At 41.8% G+C, this 27,178-nt stretch overlaps 1 protein-coding gene across 4 annotated transcripts; it reads left to right on the top strand.

The window, feature by feature from the left end:
• The first annotated feature begins 1,680 nt into the window (after positions 1-1,680).
• On the top strand, positions 1,681-26,799 carry vwa3a (von Willebrand factor A domain containing 3A). 4 transcript variants are annotated; one of them, XM_029123633.2, is made up of 33 exons: positions 1,681-2,163; positions 2,723-2,819; positions 3,238-3,365; positions 5,117-5,200; positions 5,313-5,367; positions 6,091-6,192; positions 7,483-7,589; positions 8,441-8,572; positions 8,921-9,029; positions 9,149-9,211; positions 9,549-9,686; positions 9,808-9,949; positions 10,134-10,237; positions 13,041-13,121; positions 13,216-13,310; positions 13,431-13,550; positions 14,583-14,657; positions 16,928-17,084; positions 18,631-18,832; positions 19,139-19,234; positions 19,480-19,550; positions 19,703-19,867; positions 20,160-20,250; positions 21,045-21,146; positions 21,240-21,337; positions 21,919-22,071; positions 22,275-22,383; positions 24,216-24,360; positions 24,703-24,847; positions 25,467-25,618; positions 25,740-25,860; positions 25,997-26,094; positions 26,270-26,799. In XM_029123633.2, exons 1-33 carry the CDS (start codon positions 1,907-1,909, stop codon positions 26,307-26,309), a joined length of 3,834 nt encoding a protein of 1,277 aa, XP_028979466.2. In that variant the 5' UTR covers positions 1,681-1,906; the 3' UTR covers positions 26,310-26,799. The 4 variants fall into 4 exon arrangements, with proteins under 4 accessions (XP_028979466.2, XP_010895711.3, XP_028979467.2 ...); XM_029123634.2 differs by lacking the exon at positions 1,681-2,163 and adding an exon at positions 2,176-2,605; XM_010897409.5 differs by lacking the exon at positions 19,139-19,234.
• Positions 26,800-27,178: the final 379 nt, after the last annotated feature.

Below are 27,178 nucleotides of genomic sequence, written 5' to 3'. Positions count from 1 at the left end.
GGATTTGTTGAAAATTATTTATAGTCTGCATCAGTGTTACACACTCTATAGATGCCCAAGAGTCTCTTTAGTAATCACACTGACAGGTGCTGATCTATAGGTTCATATGTTACGTGGGCAGGCAGTGTAGGAACACAATTAGTATTTCATATGGAAAAATATATTAGGAAGGTTCCAACTGAAATGCTACAATGTGGGCGGGGGTGGGGGGGGTTACTAAATGGGATTAATGCTTTCATGTTGGTTTACTTTGATAGATTGTTTTGTCATTGTGCTGCCAAGTGCACTTACATGGAAACAAGTTTCCCATCTGCTCATTTGATGACCTTCCAACTCTGATAATACCAGCTAGACTGTAACGGCCACTCTGGTCCTTAAAGCAGCAGGGAGGAGAGGTTACTGTAGAGAATTTGCCAGAAACATGTAACCTATGTTCACACAAACACTGTAGAAATAGGACTATCAAATCTTTTTTTTCAAGAATTGTCCACAGCAAACCGCTCTCTTCATTTCTCAACACCCACAGTGGCTGAACACTTTCCAGACACACAGTTGAGGAACTACAGCCCACTGAATGGAGAACATGCTGTGGTATAGCTGAAGAGCCTGATGGTAAGGGGATTGTTGTTAGGAAATTAAACCCCTTCTCTTTCCAGTGACGTCTATAGACAATTTACATTTTAGACAGTTTAATGTCTGAACACTTATGTGACTTCTAAAAGACATTTGGTTGCACCATGGCTCATTCAGGTCTATAATACCAAAGGGGGTAATAGATATGCAATTAATTATTTTCTTTTTTATATATATAATAGTTGTTTTTTTCAGTTTTACATTATTAACTTAAAAAAAAAAATGGGCCGCAGATATGTGTAGGTAGGTCTGATCTATAAATGAAATAAGTCACAGTTATTAGCTACCTGTTCAAAATGATAAACTGCCACAACTTTTGGATTGCTTGAATTACAGAAGAATTAGAATAATTCTAAAAGGATGTATGAAATGCATTTCGTGTGTCAATCTCACTCAGATCAACAAACTGCCTAAATGCCGAATGTGATGTATGCTACCACCATAGGCTACATTTACACGATCGACCATCAGTTATATTTATGAGTACACAATCCCTTTACTGCCCCAAAAAACACTTAGGATTGCAATATGCCACAAGTTTGTTGGCTAACTATAGAAAAGGTTATTTAAGATTATGTACTACTTAAAAACAGACGTCCTTATTGCGCTGCCCATGCTCTCACAGTCGATATATTACAGGGATAGGCTAGAAACACGATCCCTCTGTCATTATTTATTTTATCTCATGACTGGGAAAATGTTATTAGATTTTTAATGGCCCTCCAATTGGTAATTACTAGTGCTAGTAAACATCACCCATAATCCCAGTCTTTTCCCTAAGGGAGCCACTAATGCCATTTATAATAACACATTTACTTTAAAACTGCGTTTATATTTTTGGCAGTTAAATGCAACTAGAAAACATAAAAAGCAAGCTATTATAATGGATTTTGAACACTGATTCGTTTACAAGCTTGATAGCTGTTAGCCTTCTTATATTTTATGTTGATTGATACCGCTTATGGCCATCCGTTAATTAATCTCAAACCGTCTCAAACAGTGTTTTCATCCAACATGTTTTCATCCCACTCCTAAATGCCTATCTCCCATTTGGTAATAAATGTACTGTAGCATCTGTACAGACGGCCAGCTCTCGACCTAAAGCAGAATTCCTGTCAGTGGTTGGTTTCGAATCCAGGTATTTTTCTCGGAGTTTTTGACTTGTTATTCCGAGTAGGCCTACAAATAAATTCCCAAGGGGGAACTTGCGATAACTCCAATCAACGCCATCATCAGCAGGCGTCTTCTACAAGCCCATCGCCTTCTCTCAAACATGCGCCCTCATGCGCACAAATACGAAATGTCCACTATCACCTTGGAGATTAGAAACATTGAAGAGGCGCGGTACCGACCGTCTCTGCTTCCTCCGTCGACACGGAAACTCAACGAAGCAATTTATGAACACTTGGAAAAACTGAATTGCATGAACTGGGATACTGAACCTGTCTCACACACGTATTTGCGCCATCTTAATGTCATGAGTAGAAGTCGTTCAGAAGGTCAAAATGTTCTTGATCACTGCAAGCCAAGGTACAACGCTCTGGTGAAAATGTTCGCAATTACAAATGACACGACTCTGAAATTATGCTGGATCCTATTCAGATAATCTAATTTAATCAGATTTTTTTCAAAACCCTACTGTGTTTTCTTGAAATAATGGGACAAGCCCACTGGCAAGTGGCAACGTCGTTAAAAAAGCTATGGATATACAGGGGTGGATGTAATAGGCCACATCAATGGGCGTATGGCGACATATCTAAATAAGAACTACTTTTTACAGCATGCATTTGTAATCTGACTCTATGGGATGTTATATTTCACCTTCCTCTGCCATGAAGTCTACAGTCTCTCTCAGTCCTGTATCCTCTATCAGTGTTCTTCATTGTAAGGCCTGCAGGCCACCGATGGCCCCTGGTGGAGCCCTATTTGAAGAAATCTAGAGGGTCAAACATTCTATGTAGTTACATCAGAGGTAATACCTCTGCCATCATTATAATAATCAGCCTTATTCAAATGAAGGACCATGCACACTCCAAATGTTTTGCACAGGGTATTTTATGGTGTTGCTGTTTTTTTCACTGGTGAACAGGTGTGTAATGGATGTGTCCGGGAGTTCCCCCACAGATGTCTGCCCTTCCTGGGAAGATGTTTCTCTGTCTGGTGGTCACACAGAAAGTAGTGAACTGGTAACCCAAACACAGAACTTAGTAGTGAGCTTGTGACTCTTTTGAAAATAAATGATATCTCCATAAGGGCAAGGTGAATAAATAATTTGTAAAATGTGTCCACTGAAATTGTAGAATTACCTTATGTGACTTTTTTCCAACCAGTTATTAAGAGTACAGATCATCATCATCAGTGTAATCGTAAATCCGGGTGATCTGTCATGTTAATGTCTCTTGCCTGTGTCATTAATATCTGTATTCCATATCAATTTTTCTGTCTGTTATTCTGTTGATGCTCTTTCATCGGTGTGGATGTTTGTTAGTGTTACTTAACATTTTTGAATAGTCCTGAGGTTTACTTTCAAGATGTAGTGCAGGACCATGAATACTGTCCGTTTGTTGGAATGAACCTCAGGGTTCTGTATCTTCTGTAACTCAGAGTGCCCAGAGGACACAGGACCAGCCTACTGATAGGAAGAGCTCCTCTGATTGGCTCATGGCCCACAGTCTACAGAGCTCTGGGCTTTCCCTTTCAGGACTCCTCTCACATGTGACTACCAGAATCAGGTAAGTGTGTAGAACAGGGGCCCGCTCTACTGGGCCCATATTCTAAAAGAGCTGAAATGCTTGGATGCTTTGTGAATACATGCCCAGAACCTTTTGCCTGACATGAAAATGGGTTAGCAAGAGAAACTTGGAATAAATAAATTGGTTTACAGAACGACGTTTACGCAAGTATTTGACGGTAGCCACTAAATGCAGTTGAAATACAATTCTCCTCCTACAAATATGATTCTAAATTGTTTTAATGGTTTGGGCCACAACATCTTATCAACCAGTTACTGAAAGAAAAGACTCTCAGGAACACATACAGTTAGGTCCGGAAATATTAGGACACTGACACAATTTTCATAATTGTTGCTCTGTATGCCACCACAATGGATTTGAAAGGAAACAACCAAGATGCAATTGAAGGGCAGACTTTCAGCTTTAATTCAAGGGGTTGAGCAAAAATATAGTATGAAACGTTTAGGAATTGTAGCCATTTTCATACACAGTCCCCTTATTTCAGTGGCTCAAGTGTAATTGGGCAAATGAACATAATTATAAATAAAATCATTCATTTTTAATACTTTGTCGAGAATCCTTTGCAGGCATTGACTGCTTGAAGTCTGGAATGCATGAACATCACCAAACGCTGGGTTTCCTCCTTTGTGATGCTTTGCCAGGCTTTTATTGCAGCTGTCTTCAGTTGTTGTTTGTTCGTGGGTCTGTCTGCCTTAAGTTTTTTCTTCAACAAGTGAAATGCATGCTCGATTGGTTTGAGATCAGGTGATTGACTCGGCCATTGCAGAATATTCCACTTCTTTGCCTTAAAAAAAACTCCTGGGTTGCTTTGGCAGAATGTTTTAGGTCATTGGCCACCTGTAAAATGAAGTGCTGTCCAATCAACTTGGATGAATTTGGCTGAATCTGAGCAGACCATATATCCTTACACACTTCAGAATGAATCTTCTGTCTTCAGCTTCTGTCTTCTGTCACATCATCAGTGAACACTAGTGACCCAGTGCAGTTGGAAGCCTTGGATGTCGTGCATGGCCAGGCCATCACACTGCCTCAACCGTGTTTTACAGCTTTGGATCATGATCCGTTCCAAGCCTTCTCCATAAATGTGTCTTCCCATCACTCTGGTACTTCCTCCAATTTGGATGTGAATTTAAAGCTGAAAAATTAAAGCTGAAAGACTGCACTTTAAGCCCATATTCATTATTTAACTGTAACTTGAATATATTTTGGTAAACAGACAAAATAACTAAACTTGTGTCAGTGTCCAATTTTTTCCATACTTAACTGTACATTATACTGTGTTAGTCCCCTTAGAAGTGAGTTAACCGGGCCAAGCAATCAGTCAGACTGGGGGGAATAACCTAATCCATGAGTATCTTTTCTACACAGAAGATCATACAGGACACCAATTATTGCCATATGATCTTCCTTGATGTTTTCTGGTTCCCAAAACCTATACAGTAGAAATCATACTAGAAATTAGTCTAAAATGAATTTTATCAAATTAACATGATTGTTGATTACATCTCTTTTGTTTTAATGGTGGGGGTTGCAAAAACCTTTGCTATCCAAATGGAGTCACAGGGCCAAACCCTCATGCCATAGCTTAGTCCATGTTACAATACCCCATCAGCCTCTGTGAAATCCCTTCTAGTCTGATTTATATTCCACAATGCTGCCTGAAAAGCCAAATTTGACCTAACAGAACTAGTCCTTTTCTCCTATTCCTGACCTATCTATGTTGGTGACAGCAAGGCTGGAGAGGACGGAGGACTCAACAGACAGCTGGAGATCTCTGCTGCAGCACTTACTCACTTTGACTTCAAGTTGTACCAGTGAGTATGCCTCTTTTAGCACGCAGACACACACACAAAACACACACACGCTCTTTCGCTCTCAATCTGTGACCACAACAGCCTGTGAACATTTGTGTTCTTTGTACTGCAGGGCCATTGAGCTGTACCATGGCAGAATAAGATGGCTGAACCAAGGAAGTATGAAGGTATTTCATAGTAGATCATCATCGTACAGCTCCGGAGAAAAATAAGAGACCAATCTGCACTTTTTTCTTTCCTTTCCATAAAAGTCGAAAAGGAAGGTTTTGAGTGAGGAACAGAAGGGTTCAAATTAAGAAACCACTGCATATTGAACGCTTCTGTTCCTCACTCAAAACTGTCCTTTTCAACTTTTTTGGAAAGGAGAGAAAAAGTGCAGTGGTTTCTTAATTTTTTCCAGAGCTGTATATTGTAGTGAGTAGTGCTGTATTGATTATCGTAATCTTTTATGGTGTCTCCAGGGATGTTGGGAAATGCCAAGAAGACATTGTAACATATGTGTCTGGGGAACAGAGCAAATATAATGCCTGTATTGAACTTAAACGTTAATATCCAGTGTGAATAGACTGTAACTGTACAGTGTGTGTCAGGTGTTTGGGCTGGTGAAGGGGTCCAGTGAGACTAGACTGTAACTGTACAGTGTGTGTCAGGTGTTTGGGCTGGTGAAGGGGTCCAGTGAGACTAGACTGTAACTGTACAGTGTGTGTCAGGTGTTTGGGCTGGTGAAGGGGTCCAGTGAGACTAGACTGTAACTGTACAGTGTGTGTCAGGTGTTTGGGCTGGTGAAGGGGTCCAGTGAGACTAGACTGTAACTGTACAGTGTGTATCAGGTGTTTGGGCTGGTTAAGGGGTCCAGTGAGACTAGACTGTAACTGTACAGTGTGTGTCAGGTGTTTGGACTGGTGATGGGGTCCAGAGTGGGACTCATGGTTGACACTTCAGATGGTAACTGCACCAAGAAGAGACTTCCAGATTTACAGAGGAACCTCCTGGTAAGACAGATATACATTTAAACCCTTGGCTTCATCGTTAATGTCATCATTAAAATGTGCTGCCAACATGTTTGCTATGGCTGTCATCTCTCAACAAGCATTACGTGTGTAGCATCACGCACCGTTTTTGTAGCCTCTTTACATGGAAAAAAGGATGTGGTATTTTTCCCAAAACTCCGCTCACTTCTTCCATCGCTTATTCATGGAGTAACGATGGATGTGCTTAAACTACGAGTCTGGACCTATACACTAGCGTTTGAATTAATAGCTTTTCGTAGCTGATTCACTAGGCGAAAATGTTTTATATTTTTCCAAAAACTCCTCTCGTTGTTAGTCCTTGTGGATCTTTCGGTTATCAGTTCATCTGGTTGCCTTTTCACTGTCCATATAATTGTAATTGTTCTTTTTGTACGCTTTTTAAAATGTATTTGTACAGTTCTGGTTACAGACTCTCTACACCTCCATACACTCATATTTTGAGTGTAATTCATTTGCCAAAAAAAGAGAGAACAAAACATTAAATAAAGTTGAAGATAAATTTGACAGATAGCATTTTTCTTTCTTCAAATTTTCTATAGACACCGTGATAATATCGTTACCATGAATTATTTTGGCTAAGATAATCGTGTTGTGAAAATCTGATATAGTGACAGCCCAAGTCTCAATGTGTCCCCCGTGGTTAAATAAAATGTCATAAATATCTCTTGCAAATTAAGGGACTGGCTTAATGGCACAGGAACATATACAGTTATCTGAAAAAGTAAGTACACCCTAGGAAAGTGGAAATGTTTGTATATATTTAGATACATAGATATTTCCGGTAAATTTCAACCACACAAAATGCTCAAACATAACACTTGAAGCAGTACTGTTACAATGAGTGGGCAAAAAGTCCTCCCATTCGATGTAAGAGAATGGCTATTATTTCAGCCAAAAGGAGCCAAAAAGAGGAGGGTGTTTTATACATTGCTGTATAAGGGGGGGGTTTTAGGGGGGTTTTATTCATTGCTTTATGTACTTTGTTTAACTTGTCATCTCTGGAATTTGAACCAGGGACTTTTGTTTAGTGACCCACTTCCCATGAACACTAGGCTATCTGCACCCACATTAAATACTGCCCATTTGTTAGATTTTACTATCTTTGTGGTGACCTCTGATTATTGATTTGTATTTATTGTGTATCATTTATTATCAGCATGGAAAAGGGTCTATAATAAGCATTTTGGTATTATTGTTCCTTGTTGTAAACGAACCATGTCGCAAATTAATGTGTGTGTTTGTGTGTGTCAGTCTCTCGTAGAGGAGCAGCTCAGCTGCAAACGTCAGCTGTACCTGATGTCCTGGGGGACTGAGACCAGCAGCCTGTGGGATGGCCCCAGAGACGTCAGCCGCTTCAGGTGAGAGGTCACCAAATGAAAGGTTTTGCAAGGATCATGGCACAAACGTTTTAAATAGAACTGTGGTTTAAAGGTTTATTCTATCATATTCACATATTCATATATCATATTTCACTACTAAAGGCTGAAAAAATCATTCAGGGCACACACATGCGCACACACACACACCCACACACATATACACACACACACCATTTTAATACTTTCTTAGGACTAGTTCTTTAAACCAGTATCTATGTGTCTGTGTGTGTGTGTGTGTGTGTGTGTGTGTCCATGCAGTCTCACAAAGCTAGGCTGTTTATTTTCATTAGGATATTAATGTCTGTTTTGTTATTCTTCTTGTGTTGTTTTAGTTGAATCATTCTGAAATGCAAGGGTTGTAACAGCGTGTGCCTATGTTAGCAGGGGTACACACACATAAAATCCATCAGCTGTATTTTATAAAGCCAATGGGTTAATAAATACAGGCAGGAACAGGTGACGCTGTGTCCAGTGTATTTAGGCAGAATCCAAATCACAACCTGGTGGACTTTGCACAAGAACCACCATGTGGAAACACAGGCGTCCAGGATGGGCATCAAACCCTGACATTTCAAGTGCCATACTTTACCAACTGAGATGCACAGGACCAATATGTTTACTGCTGTTAGCATGTCTTGCTCTCATTTCATTTCACTGACCAAATATTTATCTAGATGGTCCTATGGGATACCATTTGTATTTACTGCTGTGTGGGTGTAATTGAACATGAACTTAAATTTGAGTTTGGATAGCCTGACTCATTTTCAGTGCATCTGTGTAGGCTGTCTGCTTCAATAGAGGATGTGTTTTATGGCCTGTTTTCTCTCTAGGCTTCAGGAGGTTTGTGGCTGGGTGGGTGAGCTCAGACCCACTGGGGGATGTAATCTCCTTCAGGCCCTAAAGAAAGGCCTTGACCTGGGCAACAATGAGCTTGACTCCCTGGTCATCGTCATGGGCTCCAGGTGAATCGATGGTGTTGTGGTGTGACTGAAAATGACTAATAAATGCTTTTCGTAAGAACACTGGTAATGACAACTTGTCATTTGGATGAGAAGCTGAATGGTTGTACTGACTGTCTGTGGTCAGTCAAGAAGACCAGGTTAACCCTGTTGTCCGGGCTAAATCCAATCTAGCTCTTATGTCGTCATGGCCACCTAATCATCCTGAGTTGGCTCATTCATCCCCTTCTTCCTCCATAACAAAAATCAATACATGTGTATAGTATGTCATTATGAGGATGTCATTATGAAGAGACTAATAAGAGAATGATTATTCTTACAGACGGTGTTAACCCTTGTTTTGTCCTCTAGCCCTGACGAGACATCCGATGCCCTCTTTGATTTCGTCCAGCAACGCATGCTGGGAAGGACATTGCAGGTCCATGTGGTGTCCTACTGTAGCAATAGTCCTCAGACCATTGTGAGTACACTGATGGACATTCAGGTCACCAACAGCCATGTTCTTGGAAAATACGCAAAGGGACAAATCTTCAGAATTTGTGTTTTCACAAGGACAAACTATGTCTGTACCTCCCACAGGGAACCGTAAAAAGACTGGCTAAAGTTACACAGGGACGCTACCATATCTACTCAGCTTCACTGGTAAACAGGATGTCTGCGTCTGTTTTTGATGCGTTTACATATTCTACATATGAATAAATGTTTTTTTGTTTATTTTTGGACACATTTTGAGCTAAATTCCAACCCCATTTATTGATAATGGTTTCCCAATTCAAACATTGACATGAACAGAAATGCAATTTCCTTATACTGAAGAAGTAAGTACACCCCTACCTTTAACATCACTTAAAATGACCAAAATTAGAACCAGGTGCACCAAAACAGGTTAGAGTTAGAGGGTCATTTAGGAATGTCCAGTCTTCCGTTAAGACTCAAGGCGAGGTCTGGTTTGCTCTCGTGTTGGGTGGATGTGTGTCAGGGTGTAGCTGACAGCAGTACTGATGTGGAACAGCTGTGGGCGGAGATCAAAGCAGCCAGGGGGCTGCTTGGGGACACTGTAGCCCTGCGTCAGGGAAGACTGAGGGACGTGGCTGTCACTGTGATGGGACAACAGGTGGTGTGTGTGTTTTCTTCACCGTAAAACCATGTTTGAAAGTATAACACAAGTACTTTATTACTGCATTCTCATGTTTGTCATCTTACAGAGACACTGAGTCTTTACACTTGTACCCCCCTAGGATTCAGCGGAGTTGGACAGCCTATCAAAATCTCCCTCGTTCCTCACACCACCGCCCATTCATGAAGCCCCCCTGACTATCAAGCCCTCGGGGGTCCTGACCGTCTCCTCGGATGATTGGCTTAGTAAGCATGGGTTGAAAGGTACGTGCTCTAAATTGAAATTAACCATAATCTAGAATCATGTCTCCAAAACTATGATTAGAGTCTAGATTCCCAAAGCCTTTGGCCTTGACAATAATAGATTCATATAATAAAAGTGAATTGAAGCCTCTGGCTTAAACTTCCATGTCTGCTGTATTAACTGGACCTCTCCCTCTGCCTGTAGCTAAGAGACTGGGACTGTACCAGGTTCTGTCTCCAAATGCCTATTCCCTACTGGAGGGTTTTGTACCTATCCTGAACAAGACTGTGTCCTCAACAATTCATGAGGTACCACTCTCTATCAGTCATATGAACTGACGTCAATAGTTCATGATTTACCACTGTCTATCAGTCTTATAAACTGACCTATACAGTTTATGATTTACCACTGTCTTTCAGTCTTATAAACTGACCTATACAGTTTATGATTTACCACTGTCTATCAGTCTTATAAACTGACCTATACAGTTTATGAGGTACCACTGTCTATCAGTCTAATTAACTTACCTAAACTGTTTATGAGGTACCACTGTCTATCAGTCTAATTAACTTACCTAAACTGTTTATGATGTACCACTGTCTATCAGTCTAATAAACTGACCTAAACTGTTTATGAGGTACCACTCTCTGTCGGTGCTCTCCTTTTCTACTGTCTCCTCTATACTTGGCCAGTCCCAGACAATAAGGTCTGTCAATTCATCTCTTCTACATGTCCCCTTTTCTTTTTGTTCTCATTGTCTTTTTATATCCCATTCGGTCTTAATGTAGTCCTTGACCAAACCATATTAAACTGGCTGTATTTAACTTCCATCAGTTAATCAATGCTACTTTATTAATTACTGTTCCTTGCAGTAATCTTTCATTATGTCTGGGAAGGGAAGGAATTATAAAAAAAGCATTTAGATTAATTGCTTCAGTCATTCTCAGTTAACAGTATGCTTGCCGAAGCAGTTGAAACTCCATGAACTAGGGGATCACCCCCTTCTCTCTGCAATTGGACTCTGGACTTCCTAACCAACAGACCCCAGTCTGTCAGGTTAGACAACTTCACCTCCTCCACCCTGATCCTGAACACTGGTGTTCCACAAGGCTGTGTGCTGAGCCCCCTCCTGTACTCCCTCTACACTCACAACAGCGTTCCTGTACACAGCTCCAACATCATCAGCAAGTTTACAGACGACACCACGGTGGTAGGCCTGATCGGTGACTATGACGAGTCTGCCTACAGGGAGGAGGTCAAGTGCCTGGTGGCATGATGCGCTGACAACAACCTGGCCCTCAAATTATAGAAAACCAATGAGCTAATTGTGGATTACAGTCTAGGGGCTGCAGTCACGCCCCAGTTCTCATCGATGGCACTGAAGTGGAGCGTGTGTCCAACTTCCTGGGTGTCCACATCTCCGAGGACCTCTCCTGGACCCTCAACACCTCAGCCGCAGCAGCGCCTGTACTTTTTGAGGCAGTTGAAGAAGGTCCGTCTGTCTCCCAAGATCCTTGTGAACTTTTACCGCTGCACACTCGAGAGCGTTCTGACTAACTTACTAACATAGTGGTTTGGCAGATGCTCCAGGGCTGACCGGAAGGCCCTGCAACAGATGCTGAAAACCGCCCAGGACATCACTGGTGCCCAGCTCCCAGCCATCATAGACCTCCAGCGGTGTCTGCATAGGGCGCACGGCATCATCAGAGATCAGGGATTATCAGGGACTACATCCATGCCACAAACTGTTTGCCCTCCTACCATCAGTCTCTTCGTTCTCGCACCAGCAGGCTCAGGATCAGTTTATTTCCTGCTATTGTAACCCTGCTGAACTCTGTGACCCAGCAATAACCATACCTACCCACCCACAGCTTAGTTCTGCCTCTCAGGGACCTTGTTGCACTACTCTCTTTGTACTACTGGACTCTGTCATTGCTTTGCAAAGTCTTATCAGGATGTTTTCAGATGTTACAAGTACATCTCTACCTTGGGAACCTCATTGCTGCTATCCCTGCATTTCAGTTGCACATGCTGCCTTGCACCTTCAATATGCCAAAGCACACATCCAAATCCACAAAAGCATTGTTTCACCAGAAGAAGATTAACATTTTGGAATGGCCCAGCCAGAGTCCAGACCTGAATCCAATTGAACACGTGGGGTGATCTGAAGAGGGCTGTGCACAGGAGATGTCCTCGCAATCTGACAGATTTGGAGTGCTTTTGCAAAGAAGAGTGGGCAAATATTGTTTCACGTTATAGGTCACATTAAAGGTGAAAAAAGTTCTGACATGATTTATCTTTGTCTCAGTCTTTTACATCACAAGAACCTGGCATTTTAACAGGGGTGTGTAGGGATTCTTTTAAATCATAATTTCCCACAATACATATTTCTTGTCAATTGAGGCCTTTGTACATACAGTTTTATTCATATACTGTACATTCTCCTTTCCTCATTTCTGCTGGGGATTGGATTTCTGCTTTAATGTAGTTTACCAAACTACAAAATGTATTGAATACATGGAATTGATATGACTTCCCTTTTTCCATTTTTGATGTGTATGAAATTGATTGGTGTAAATGCATAGAACGACAGTGTGTTTTGATAGTTTCCTTTACAATTTTGATACTCATGATGATGATTGAGCAGGATGATGATTAGGGACTTCTCAGAACATATATTTTGTATTTCTAAAAGACGAATCTTCTGGTTTGTCGTCTTCAATTCTAAACATGTTTGCTATCTTTTTGCATAAAATAATTTATTGCAATTTTTACATATCATATATTGCTGTATAACTGTATTTGTGGCAGACCACATTTTAAAAACGTTATTTTATTGTTTAAATGTACTGTTTTACAGAATACGTCATAGTTCTGTGTCTTGTGAAAACAGCTTTAATACTGTCAGCATTGTTCCTAAAAATTCATTTTACGTGACTGAGCAAAATATCAGTTAAACAGAAAGAGCTTTAATGTGATCTTACTGGTTTCACCAGGCTAGATATTACTCCAGTCTCTTTTTGTTAGCTGCGAAATACATAAACACAAAAACATTCTGTTCGTAAATGCATTTCTCCTGTACTTTCTCCCTCCATGTTGGGCCATACCCAGAAGGCCATGGTGCAGTTTGAGTGGCATGACGGGACAGTGAAGAATATTCACGTTGACATACCCACACTCTACAGCTACCAGGTGATGTCACCAGTTGTCATGTGATCTCAGTTGGCACAGGAAGAGTTTTCTTTGTCCATTTTTGTCACTCCAGGCCGACCGTTGTCACCTACAGAGGCGGCTGAAGGCTGCGGTGGCTGAGTTGGAGAGGCGGGTGCTGTGGCTGAGCAGTGGGAGCAGACGGATCTGGGGGTCACTGTGTGAACAGAGGTAAAGCACAGGGCTTCTCCTGCAGCAGAAACAGCCATCGGTTTGCTGTCACTCACAAGACGGCTTATGGGGCTGTTCTTTTCTGTACAGTAATACTCCCCATCCCCCTTCTCTCTGTAGGGTGGTGATCGTGGCGGACGTGTCTGTGATGAACTCTGGCTTCTCTGTCCATATTCAGCACTCCCTCAGGGTGTTACTCGAGGAGCAGCTGGCCGACAAACACAGCTTTAACATAATCGCGTAGGACACGCACGCGCAAACACACACCGCAGTTTGATAGGCCATTCAGCACACGTGTCCAATCACAAGCACTGCCTATAACCTTCTATTCTTCAATAATTGGTCAAGAGAAAGGGAATTCAAGCCGTTTACATAACAAACCTCAAATCCCTCTCTACTCAAACTCCACTGTTCTAATCTCCGATTTAATCAAGTGTGATTTGACCAGGTTCTGCATGAAAATATATCTAATTAATTTGGCTTTCTAAGCCTCCCTGTGCATTAGCACAACTACCTGCCTTCCAGAGGGTGACCCCCCCCCCCCCACCCTCCACCAATGCTTTTAGCAGACATTTGCATGACTGTCAGTAGAGATGTACAGTATAATGGAGCCAAATAACTCAATCAAATGATTGCTCTGCTTATTCTCACTGAGATGTAAAAAGACGGGGAATCATTGGAGTTTAATTTATTCATAGTACCGAATAATACTGAAAAGAATGATTTGTTACTTAAGTGAATCATATACTATATACATTTGACATTTTATATTGAGATTTTAGTCATTTAACACAATACAGTCTTATAGAGAGAGCATTCATTTTAGGGGAGCTAGGTAAGCCACACCTTACATCCCAGTCATAGTACATTGTCCTCAATGAAGTAACTACAGTATGATATTAGTGCTAGAAAGAAAAGTCTGCATGGTTGGTTGTTTGTGTCTTGTTTGTATTGGAGTGTTGTTCACCCTCTCCACACTCTTTTCAACATTTTCAATATCCATCCTCCACATTGCTTTGATTCATGTTGACATGTGAGGGTCATACCTCTAGAATGTTTCAAGTTGTCAACAGTCTCTTGTTTCTTGCCCACATTTAGTCTGCCTCGTTGCTGTTTCATGACATCAGCCTGTCCTCCCTCACAGCAACATCTGCAGATCTAGTGTAGAAGTTCAAGATCCACTTTCTTTCGATGCCATACTGAACTTTGTTTGATGTTCTTATCATACGACTGCATCATATAATACCGGCACCTTTCTTCCTCTACTTATAGGTTCAGCTCTGATGCCAGAACCTGGAGGGAGCGGTTTACCCCCCCCACACCAGAGAACCTGCAAGAGGCCTGGCTGTAAGTGTGTGTGTTTGTGTCTTGCTATACTTGTGAAAATCAAGTCCTCACAGTGTGTAGCTTTAAATCATACGAAGACATTGGGTTCGCCTTCGTATGTCCGCTATTTCAGGGTTAGGATAAATAACATGAATGATGTTGAATGGGAATGCATTTTTGTTTTTGTGTGTTTTGCTATGTTAGTGAGGAAGGTCCTTACTACAATACTTGGACAAGGAAAATCATGCAAAGTCAGGACAGTTGGTTAGTCCTCACTTGGACTAAATGCTTTATCTGATTTGGGGTTAAGTTTATAGATGAAAAGTTGACAGAACCAAGCGCGGACACAGAGGCAGAGAGGAGGTGTCGTGCACAGACCTTTATAGTGGGGATAGGCAGTCTCGTGGTTGGCAGGCAGGCAGAGGTCAGAAAACGAATCGGAACACTAGAGGTACAGAGGATTTGGCTGGTTAGTACAGGTCGGGGACAGGCAGAGATCGTAACGAGGTGGTCAACACGGCAGAAGCACAGGGGGCAGGCAGGATCGGGGTCAGGGACAGCATGGGTTTCGTTAACTGGGAAGGCAGAGCAGAGAACGGGTAACAGGAGACACGTAACACGAGAGTGAACGCTGGAAACACATGATCTGGCAGCGTGCGAACAGAAAACACAGGCATAAATAGACAAATGGTAACAGGAACATTGGAGACACCTGGTGGGGGGGGGGGGGGAAGACAACAGCGAGACAGGTGAAACCAATCAGGGTGTGACAGAATTAGGCTTAGAATTAGGTTTCTTATTTTATTTTAATGCTACTAAATGGTGTCGGCCCCCACTTTGATAGTAAAACCAATGTGTGGGTGTGTGTGTGAGAGACCCTGGGAGTAAGGATGTCTGATGGGAAGAATCCCCTCTCTACCTCTCTTTCTCTGTGTTCTACCCCTTTCTCTACCTTCCTGTCTCTTCCTATTTCGCTCTCTCCATTCCCACTCTCCCTACCTCTATTTTTTTTGCTTCATCTGAGGAGTAGTGCTCTGCTACCAGAGAAACGTTCTTAGTCAGATTATTTCTAAACTTTACATGCTATGTGGGGAAATTCAAAAGTCTTTCAAAGTGGGTGTGTGTGTCTTTTTGAATCCATGAACGGGCCAGTGTGTGAGTGTGCATGCTGATGAGCCAAAACATTATGACCACCTGCCTAATACGCTGTTGGTCCTCCACGTGCCGCCAAAACGGTACCGACCCACCGAAGCATGGACTCTACAAGACCCCTGAATGTGTCCTGTGGTATGTGGCACCAAGACATTAGCAGCAGATTCGGCAAGTCCTGTAATTGCAAGGTGGAGCCGCTGTGGATCTGACTTGTTGGTCCAGCACATCTAGTAGATGCTGTTCCTCAAACCATTCCCCAACAATGTGTGCAGTGTGGCAGGGCACATTATCCTGCTGAATGAGGCCCCTGCCATTGGGGAATATCATTGACATGTACCTGGGGTGTACCGCAACAATGTTTAGGTAAGTGGCACATGTCCAACTGACATCCACATGAATGCCCGGGTTCAGGGTTTCCCAGCAGAACATTGCCCAGAGCATCACACTCACTCCACCATCTTGTCATCTTCCCACAATGCATCCTGGTGCCATCACTTCCCCAGGTAAACAGTGCACACGTACACAGCCGTCCACGTGATGTAAAAGAAAACAGGACACATCGGACCAGGCGACCTTCTTCCACAGCTTCAACGTCCAGTTCTGACGCTCACGTGGCCTTTTTAGGGCACTCTGACCAGTCTGCGACGAGGCAGCCCCATACGCAGCATTGTGTGTTGTGACACCTTCCTCTCTTAACCATCATTAACATTTTCTGAGACTCATGCGACAGTAGACCTGTTGGTTTGCACCAGATGGGATAGCCTTTGTTGCCCCCGTGCATCGATAAGCCTTGGGCACCCGACATCCTGTTGCCGGTTTGTGGTTTGTCCCTCCTTGAACCACTGTCAGTAGGTACTCACCCCTGCTGACCAGAGCACCCTAGAAGGCTTCCCGTTTCAGAGATGCTCTGACCCAGTCATCTGGCCATAACCATTTGGCCCTTGTCAAAGACGTTCAGGTCTTTACTCTGGTGTATTTCTCCTGCATCCAACACGTTGACTACCGCCTGATCTACCCAGACTAGATGGCCCTTGTTTGGAGATGATCAATGTTATTTGCTTGGCCTGTGTGTGGTCATAATGTTTTGGCTCATCAGTGTGAGTGTGTGCATGACCATGACCTCACTCCGTCTCATCCAGGTGGGTCCAGGGTTTACAGTATTCAGGGGGCAGGCATACCCTGGCTGCTCTGAGGCTGGCTTTGGAGGGGGAAATCCATGGGGGTACCTCTCCTCCATCTGACCCTCTCACCCAGGGCGTATACCTCTTCACCAGCGGAGTGCCTGACCAGGAAAAGGTAAATGTTCTGGGAGCTGTTTTATCAGTCCACTCACTTAATTAGAAAATGAATGATCTGGACTTTTCAGGCCCAGAAGGTAATTGGACACCACCATTACACTAGCTGCCTTTCATCCCAACAAGGAACCTGAAAAGACACAGACCTCTCTCTACTGCCCTCTGCTGGTGGAAACTGCTTAATGCACTAGGACTCACTAATGGACTGTACTTGCGTATTAGTAAGCCCATGCTTGTCTTGCAGCTGTACATTTACAGTTATTGCCAAAAGTATCGGCACCCTTGCACTTTATTAAAATAATCCACCATTTCTTTTTGGAAACTGTTGAAGTTCACAACTCTTTTCGGGTCCACTTATGTATTTTGTTTGTTTGCAGTTGAATAAAAACAAAACATCGTAATAGTTTACTTTTGAAAGGATTTCAAGCATGCTTTTCTCATTTACTAAGGACATGAACTACCTACAATAAGACAATCCCTTATTCAACAAGTTTCAATAGAGAAAATGACTTATTCTCCTGTTTTGAGCCACTGTGTGTACCAATATCAATGAGCATGGAGAAAGGAAGAAAAACATAGAATTGTCTGAAGAATAGAGCCAAGCCATGGACAAAAGTTACAAGCTAATCTTCAGAAACTTTGATGTTCCTGTTACCACTAACCATTATGTTAACAAGAAGTTTAAAGCCTCATGTGGAGACACACTTCCAGTTTATGAGAACTGAAGCAGTTGCTCAAACAAGTGTTTGTCAAACTGCCAGTACAAAGGTACAAGAAGGTCCTCTATGGGTATAGGAAATGCTTGATTGCCGTTATTTTGGCCAAAAGCTGTGATAATAAATATTTCGTTTCTTTTTTTCTGATAAAAAATATGTATTAGGCTCTGAATTAAAAACAAATGTTATGTAATATATACAGTGAAATAAAGAATTGTTGAGACCAAATACTTAATTTCAACGTATTTCTCAAGATAGCGTGAGTTATTTTATGAAGGAAATAGACACATGAAATCACTTCTGTCTGTGGAGAAGAGGAAACACAGACTGTATGTGATTATGTGATAATTCATTAAATGAAAGGTCAATGTGTCTGTGTTTCCTCTTCTCCACAGACAGGAGTGATTTCATGTGTCTGTGTTTCTTCTTGTCCACAGACCGAAGTGATTTCCTGTGTGTCTGTGTTTCCTCTTCTCCACAGACAGAAGTGATTTCCTGTGTGTCTGTTTCCTCTTCTCCACAGACAGAAGTGATTTCCTGTGTGTCTGTGTTTCCTCTTCTCCACAGACAGAAGTGATTTCCTGTGTGTCTGTGTTTCCTCTTCTCCACAGACAGAAGTGATTTCCTGTGTGTCTGTGTTTCCTCTTCTCCACAGACAGAAGTGATTTCCTGTGTGTCTGTGTTTCCTCTTCTCCACAGACAGAAGTGATTTCCTGTGTGTCTGTGTTTCCTCTTCTCCACAGACAGAAGTGATTTCCTGTGTGTCTGTGTTTCCTCTTCTCCACAGACAGAAGTGATTTCCTGTGTGTCTGTGTTTCCTCTTCTCCACAGACAGAAGTGATTTCCTATGTGTCTGAGCGCTGCAGCAGCCTGCCCATACGTCTCCATGTCTGTCTGTTCACCGGGGAGGAGCAGACACAGGGACAGACGGGGGGTTCTCTTCCTTGCCGTGCCACCAGGGAGGAGGCAGCAGGGGTACTGAGGGAAATGGCCCGAGCTGGCAACGGACACTTTCACTGGACCAGTGAGACAGGTAGGGTAGAACACACAGACACTCACACACAGGTTAGAATTAGAGAGTACTGGCAAGCTGTGTAAACCTGCTGATCCCTCAGCTAATGACTATTGCTCACAGCGCATATGAGCCTGGCACAACACCCATACCAAGTCCAGCCTGAGACAGATGTTTAATGCATAACTTAAAAGAGAAGCTAACCAGCTAATAGCCTTCAATGCTAAATGTAATGCTCTTTATTAGCTAGCTAGCTTCTTTAGTAAGAAAATGTTATCCCACTGAACAAGTTTTAATTAAGCAATAATGGCCTTGTTCTGCCCCAAGACAGTGCAATATCTATTGAGACAGCTCAGCAGCGCTGTAAGCTCAGCTGTCCCATCGCAGCATGGCTAATGTTGCTCTGGTGCACAAGAAGTGGGGGTAGGTGTTGTGGGTAATCATTGGTTGATAGACTAATCCAATTACGCCGATTCCTATTGTACCAGGAATTTCTCAAGTTTGACATACTTTTCCACAGTTCTTTGGGAGTCTCTAGGAATAACACTTCTCAGTTAGTGTTGGTCCTGTCTATCAGATAGTTATATGCACTGGGTGGTGTTGTTGGTCTGGTGTTGAGGACTTCCATGTGTTCAGTGAGTCTCTGAGCATGTCTGTCCTCCACGCAGGCATCCTGGAGAGTGATGACATATCTGCTCTGATTGGAGAGATGGAGAGGGCTGCCAGTTATTGGCAGAAGGTGAGACAGAAGCAGCCCAAAACATTTAGAAAATGGGCTTCCCCAATATTTTTTTTTTGTCCTTGTTATTTACAAAACTGTCCCAGCCTGCCATGTAAAATGGGTTATCATTGATAACCTTAATGTCTTGTTATTTGTGTGTGTGACTCCAGAGCTCAATGCTCGTGGACTCTTTTACCCAGAGGTTGGGTTGGATGAGCCCAGAGGAGAGACTCTATTCTGGGAATAAAACACTGGCCCACAAACCCTTGGTGGCGAGACTCAGAAAAGGACAGCTGCCCCCACCACGACCCACAGCACTCTCCCTTTCCAGGCTGGTTAGAGAACACACACGTGCACATACACACACTCATGCATACAAATGAGCATTTTCTATATGCATTAAAACACTTTTAATATTTCCTTGTTATCTGTCAACCAGCTGAAACAGTATACCAGATTTTCAAGGGAGTGAAATTATAGTCAGCTTAAAAATATGACTGATAATCTTTTTTATTTAAAAGCTGCATTGAACTTCATATTCTATATGTTATGCATGTAAAGGCTTTATGATGCTAAATCTCACCACGCTAGTAATTTGTCACCCATGTCTTTGTTTTCTGGTGATAGCAAATGAAGGAGGGCCCAGCAAATGAGCGTTCCTCTTCTACAAAGGCATTTGCATGGCGTCCCAGCAGTGCAACAGCTGCTATCTCCACGGGTCAGTCTGCATACTAAGTAAAAAAGAAAATCAAACTCTTTAATTAGTATTTTTAAAACAGCTTTTACTGAAGCCAAATGACTCCTGGGAACACTAGCAGAAAAGCATGGGCATCAGGGTATACATATAACATTTTATGTTTCCGATTTGCAGATGCTGAATAGAACAAAGTTTAAATACATGGTTAACAAATCAGAAATGCTACTGTAACAGTGACCCAGCAATTACAATTATTATTAATGTTCCTTCCAGAAAATAGGGACACACACCTATCTATCTAATCTGTCTTGCTAAATCCTAAATTATGCAGATTCAAATTTGGGTGCAGAATGAAGTATATCCATGCCATTGGATTGGAAGTATAAACATTTGTTGGTAATCTGACAGCACGTCACCAGATACAAACCAAAACAGAGTGATTCAAACTCACGTTACTGGATTTTCATATACAGCTCAGCAAACAGAGCAATATTATTTATTTCTCAGACTTTGTAAATGCATCTCCCTTAGTTGAAGAAAATTCAATATAAAAGCAGTTTTTAGGTATAGTTACCCCACCCAAATGACTAAACATAAGATACTGTCTTCTTTACAGGCAATTTGTGGACACAGTGTTATAGCAATCAATGTGTTGGTTTAGTTTCCCTGCAATGTTTCCAAATGCTAATGTTTTAGCATGTGTGTCTCATATTCCATGCATGCCCTGGTTCCAACATTAGCAAGTTTAAAGTATTGTATGACGCAAAATCTGTATAGCCTATTAGCAATAAGCCTGTTTGTTGAGTCTCTTTCAGCAGAGCCCATGACTGGTTTGGGAAGAGTAGAGACTAAATTCAAGCAGAGGAAGCCTTCTCAGGTCTCCCACTCTGTTTTCTACCTGGAAGATGGAAACATAGGTAAGAGTGTGTGTGTGTGTGTGTGTGTATGTGTGCATGTGTACACATGCTTTTACTGTATATTACTGCATTTTCTTTGTTGTCTTGCCCTAGGTATGGTGTTCAAGTCCCACCCCAAACCTAGAAGTGTCCGGAAGTCCATCCCCATAGTGGTTCTGCCAAAGCAGGAGGAAATCTGCTCAACCAAACAGGTGCAGTAGGAGATTTGTGTCCTTTTTTAAATTGGCCAATGTGTGACATCCAGGTCATCATAAAAAGAATGTCTATATACAGTCACAACGAGACAACAGGTCATATTAACAGAATGTTTTTACTCCGATATTTCCTACGACCAATGGTAATTTGTCACATACTATTAAAGGAGGACTGGTAACACACATTGCCTGGACTGTGGCAGAAGTCAGGATGAATATTGTCTGTTATCGGTGTAGTGACAAACCCCTGCCATGCAGCCCATGAAACACCAAACTGGTCCAACTCCTATCTTGCAGGGTTGTTCAGGTCTAGTCCTGAAGGCTCAAAACGCTTGTAGCTGGTTAATTACCCGCTCCTGGTATCCTAGGTCTGAATAAGTCCCAGATTGCAAGAGGATGAAAAAACAGAAGTATTTTCAATTGAAAAGCCCCACTATCATGGGTGATTACGATACATGATATCTGATGAAGAGCAATTTCGGAAGAAAACATACGCTTTTGCTTGCGTTTGCTCACATTTCATAATTTAATCTCTTTGTTGGCTTTTCTTTTCTGTCTTTATTGGCTCTGACCTGTAGTGGCTGAAGAAATTCAGTATTAAGAAGCAAAAGCTTGACCTCAACAAACTGATGTCTGGACCTGAGTGCACACATCACAGAAAGCTGGTCCCCTCGGTTCTCAAGAGAGTTGCTGCCAGATACTGCTCCATTTTCCCCAGTGTTCATATTAATGTGAGTAGCAGGAGGGAGGCATCATTTCTCAGTAAAATACTGTCTGAATTAAAAATATTCACCAAAGCACATGTTGCAGTATAATCGCAAATTGAAGTACCAGTGTACTGTAGGTTTAAAATGGGATGAAATAGTTAAAGGTAAGAACAATGAGTTATCCAGGTAACTATTCAGAACATCCCACGGTCTGTGTTCTGTTTCAGGGGGCCTTGAAGCATCTCCAGCTGACTCCTGGAGAGATGAAACAGTACCTTACTCAAACTGAGAGACTCCTCCACTGCTACACACAAAGGATGGCCTGGTTGCTCTCTGGTACATCTCTCTGTCTTTCAGTTTCCCTTCAAATGGCTATTGTACAGAAGGCATTTGTTTACTTTGCCTAAGCAAAGACATAATAAATAACAAAAGTGAGTATATTTCTTTATAAAATACTAAGTATTACACATACCAAACGTTCCTCTCTTCTCTATCACAGAAACTGTGAAGTAAATAGGCTAGCTAGCATAAGAGTGACCCCCCCCTAATTGATTGGCCACTTTCATTGAGGACACTTGTGTATCCTACTGAGGAAGGGTTTGTTAAAAGAAAAGAAACAAATATATATAGGTATATGGAGTATTCATCCTGCTTAGTTTCCAGCTCTGCTATCTCTGCCCTGCTTTGGTTTTCTTTCTGGAATGCTATGATTTAGAGAACAGGTCCAGCTGGCTAACAACTTGTCTTCTCTAAAGTGACTCATCCATCCTCTGTGTTCCATGAGGTAAATGTAAGCCCTGTATCGCTTGTTCCAATAAAAGGTGTGGATGGGCTTAGCATGGTGAAGAGCTTAATGACTAGTCCCTCCGCTGGATCAGTTTCTACCACTCCCCCGTGGACGATTTAAAAATATGTATTCCATACCGCCTTTGAATCTGCTATTTTTGTCAGCGTATGCATAGGTTTAAAATCAATTTCATACTTACATCTGTGTGTTGAAAGCAAGCACTTTTCTCTGATTTGGGATCACCTTCGTAAACATTATTTTACTGATGACGCACGAGTAAAGCGCATTTCCTCGCTGCCTCTCCTTGATTGCTTTTGAACTCATTTAAAAGGGACAGAGAAGTCAGGAAGGTGTCGAAGAAAATCTCTACCTCTGTATCCTTCAGTAATGTGGATATATTCTAATAACAACATGCAACCTTTACAATTATGCTGTTCTGTTCTGCATATATACACTGTGTCTTAATGCCCTGTTGAAATTACCAGGTCAAGTTAACTAAAGTTGAATAAATAATGATGTTTAATTTATGAATGAGTACTTAGTCCATTTAATTAATTACTATTTGAAATACAATTTAGCTTCAGTTGGTTTACCATCCCTGTCTTTCTCATTTTTATTTCAGATTTACACTTAACAGCCACTTTATTAGGTACACCTGCTAGTTAACACATTGCCGAACAGCAGATCATGGGGATGAAGGTCTATATATAAGGCATGTTGGCATCCCCAAGAGGTTTAGTTGTTCGACTGCATTTGAGAATGGGAAAGATGCCAAATCTAAGTGACTTTGCCAGCTGACCTGCTGGGCTTTTCACATTCCAAAGTCAATCAATCAAATGTATTTATAAAGCCCTTTTTGTAATAGCAGTTGTAACAAAGTGCTTTACAGAGTCACCCGGCCTTAAACCCCAAGGAGCAAACAACAGTAGTGTTGAATTTCAGAGGCTAGGAAAAACTCCCTAAGAAGGCCGAATTTTAGGAAGAAACCTAGAGAGGACCCAGGCTCAGAGGGGTGACCAGTCCTCTTCTGGCTGTGCCGGGTGAGATATTAGGAGTCCAATTGGACAAAGTGTCACAAGTTTACAGAGAATACTGCAATAAAGAAATTAAACAATGATCAAGTGAGGGGCAATTCGGTGGGATAAATCACTAATGTTAGAAGAGAATGGCGAAATACATTTAAGTTTACAGGAAGGCCACAGATACTCAAATAACCACTCCATCCAGCAGTGGTGTGCCGAAGGGCATCTCTGTACGCACAATGCATCGAACCTTGAACTGGATGGAGACAGAAGGGGGTCCTACCCGATACTAGATAGGTGTACCCAGTTTTAGATTACTATTATAACCTTGCTCCGTGCTTCACTCTGTCCTTCCCCAGGTAGCAGACGTGTATTTGGGGTGGTGCTGGAGAAAGAGGTCTGTGTGTTGATTGATGTGTCTGGCTCTATGGCTCCCTACCTGGGGGATCTGAAGAGCAAGCTGGCCTCTCTAATCTGGGACCAGCTGCATCACAACACAGTCAGGTAGTCTCCTCTTTCTTTCAAGTGTTTCCAAGAGGACAATTTCAGACAGCTGTGACCTTTATATAAGATATAACAGGATTAATTATTTGTATTTCCATTCATTAACAGATAAATCATTGAGATCACTTTTTTGTCTTTTAAAATAACGACCTTATCAAGAAGGAGCAGTGAATCATACCTGACTAAAATCTCATAACAGACACAAGCTACTCCTTAGGTTCAATATGTTCTCGCTCCGCAGTGGGGAACAGCTGATGTCAGCAATGATTGGAAAATGATTTAACACCCCCGTCCCCATTTAGTTTATGTGTAGATACATGTATCTGAGTATATTACTTCCAGGTTTTCCGTGCTGGCGTTCTCTGGGGGCGTGACTGTGTGGCGGCCAGCCCTGCAGGAGCCTACAGAGGAAGCGTGTGGCAGTGCAGTGCAGTGGGTGTGTCAGCTGGACTGTCATGGGGGGACCAACACCCTGGAGGCCCTGCAGGTGAACGCTTCAGTAACTGGCTGAGTCATGTCCTGTCATCTGCTGTATGCAAGGGCATTAAAGCCGTGGAGTCCCCCCTGGATTTGTTTAAGCTAGTCATACTTGCTAGCTACAGAGTGACCTGCACAGTCACTTTCATGGTCTTTAATGTTGGGTAAGGAAGTTAGCAATTGTACTACCAAAAAATAACTATAATTTTGACTCAAAATGATCCTTACAAATTTAGCATTTGCATTAACATTCTGCATTTTTTAGTACTGGATTGTGGCCTTCCATGGCTTCCTGGCTCATTAGGGTTGATAAATGAGGTAACCCAAAATTCGTTTGTCGTCTATATACAACACTAAAATTGAGAGACAAATATTTGTTGATCTTGGTAAATTAGTGGGAGCAAAAAATAGCTGCAATCCGAAATATATCAGTCAGGGTTTAGGGATAACTGAATGTATACTCGATGAATTATTGGAGCAGGAAACTTTTTAAAACTCCTTTCTCAATTTAAAAAGCACGAGTTTGACTTAAGTCCGTTTGTAATCAAAATGAATTTCAATACTATTCTGAAGAATGTCACTCGAAACAAGCGAAACAAGCATTTAAAATGTGTACTTTCGCTGGTCAGACTGGGTGCGGCTTTGGGGACGGTGTGGGCCTGTACCTGCTGAGTGATGGGAAGCCAGACTCCAGCTGCAGCCTAGTCCTCAGAGAGGCTGAAACACTGACCGCAGAAAAACACATCACCATCCACACAGTCTCATACAACTGCACTGACAGGTCTGACTTCCACCTCACCTCCGACTCTACGACCAATTTGAACATTTCATCTGTTATGCAGCAATGCTGACAGTAATGTGGGGGTCTGATTAGTGCATCGTAATGCCTTTTATACGGACAGCTCGGCCAATGACTTTCTGAAGAATCTGGCCCACAAGACTGGGGGTCGTTACCACCGTTGCCATAACGATGACACGGGCCTGATTAGCGGGCAGTTGGCGTCAAACCTCTGTGATGGAGATGTGAGTGAACACACACACACAATGTGCAATGAACAAATGCAGTTGCATTTATATTGGGTTTGGTTTGTTAGTCAAACATGTTGTGTTTGTGTGTGTGTGTTTATGTGCACATGTGCCTGTGATCTCATTCCAAAAGAAACCAATGGTGCTGGCCTTCCAGGGAGATGACTTGAGGAGACTGTCTGAGGAAATTGACAGATTAAAACATTTCCGGAGCCAGGCACACGCCTTCAGGTTGGTAACCAACCATCATTGTAATTTAAGAGAATAATCACACTGTCAATTTAACATGATATGACTTTGTATTCATACAATATTTTCTGGTCCCATAGACCATCTTGGTGAGCTTATATGTTTCATTTTGCATGTTGTCTCTTTTTCTTGACTGACCGTAACCTGTTTTTGACAGACAAATCCTTTTGGAAAAGAAAAATCCAGAAGAAGCCTAATTTTTACAACAACAAACGTGACTTCAACAATTCTGTAAAATGTGAAAAGGTTCAATGAATAAAATGAATAGAGGTTCTAACAATATTAACACCACTGTGCATAAATGACCTTGAATAGACCTAATTCATACTATTATGTATTTTACCTAATTAGGGTGTAAAGTATGTTCTGAAATATCTTCATGACAGAATCCAAAATGGTTGAAAAGCCATTCAAAATGTATCCATTTTGAAATAGCGTAGTCAATGTTCAGATCTAACCCCAATTCAGATTTTCTGCTGCAACCTATGAAGAGCAGCTCCTGATTAATAACTTGCAAATGTTGCAGAGCTCTGTACAGTGGGACACAATTATTTCAAGGCTATGTGAGAGACTGATCAACGAGTAAAAAAAGAGTTTTGTTGAAGTCATTGCAGGTGAAGATGAAACAACCAGTTACTGAGTGTAAAGGGGCAATCACTTTTTCACAGGGGGGGACATTGTGTGTTGCTTAATTTTGCTCATTAAATAAATTAACTGTAGATAAGAACACTTGTTGTTTTGTTTTGTAAAGAACATAAGTGTCCCCTCTTCTCTGTGTGCATTTACACTTAGAAGTGTACTTTGTGTAGATTAGTGCTGCTAATAAATGTAGGTAAAATACTGTGATGAATAATATTTTATCAGACACCAACTCACTGAGAACTGAATCATTCCACATTTCATCAGGATCTTGTGCATGAAAAGGAATATTGAACAACTATAAGAACATTGTAAAGCAGGGTTCTGAAACCTCTCAGCAGCCGATCCAAGTTTTTGAACCTTTCCAGAACTAGAACACCGGATTTAACCTGTCAACTTAATTAGATGAATCAGGCACTTTTGATTG

Source organism: Esox lucius, chromosome 11 (assembly GCF_011004845.1).
Source record: "Esox lucius isolate fEsoLuc1 chromosome 11, fEsoLuc1.pri, whole genome shotgun sequence".
NCBI classification, from domain to species: domain Eukaryota; kingdom Metazoa; phylum Chordata; class Actinopteri; order Esociformes; family Esocidae; genus Esox; species Esox lucius.
The sequence above is the reverse complement of the archived record's forward strand: the minus strand, read 5'-3'. Positions and strand labels throughout refer to the sequence as shown.

Coding starts and splice junctions, on each gene's coding strand:
- vwa3a (XM_029123633.2), top strand. CDS start 1,907: ATGCGCCCTCATGCGCACAAATACGAAATGTCCACTATCACCTTGGAG. Junction 13,311..13,430: donor GGGTCACTGTGTGAACAGAG/GTAAAGCACAGG, acceptor TTCTCTCTGTAG/GGTGGTGATCGTGGCGGACG. Junction 26,095..26,269: donor AGCCAGGCACACGCCTTCAG/GTTGGTAACCAA, acceptor TGTTTTTGACAG/ACAAATCCTTTTGGAAAAGA.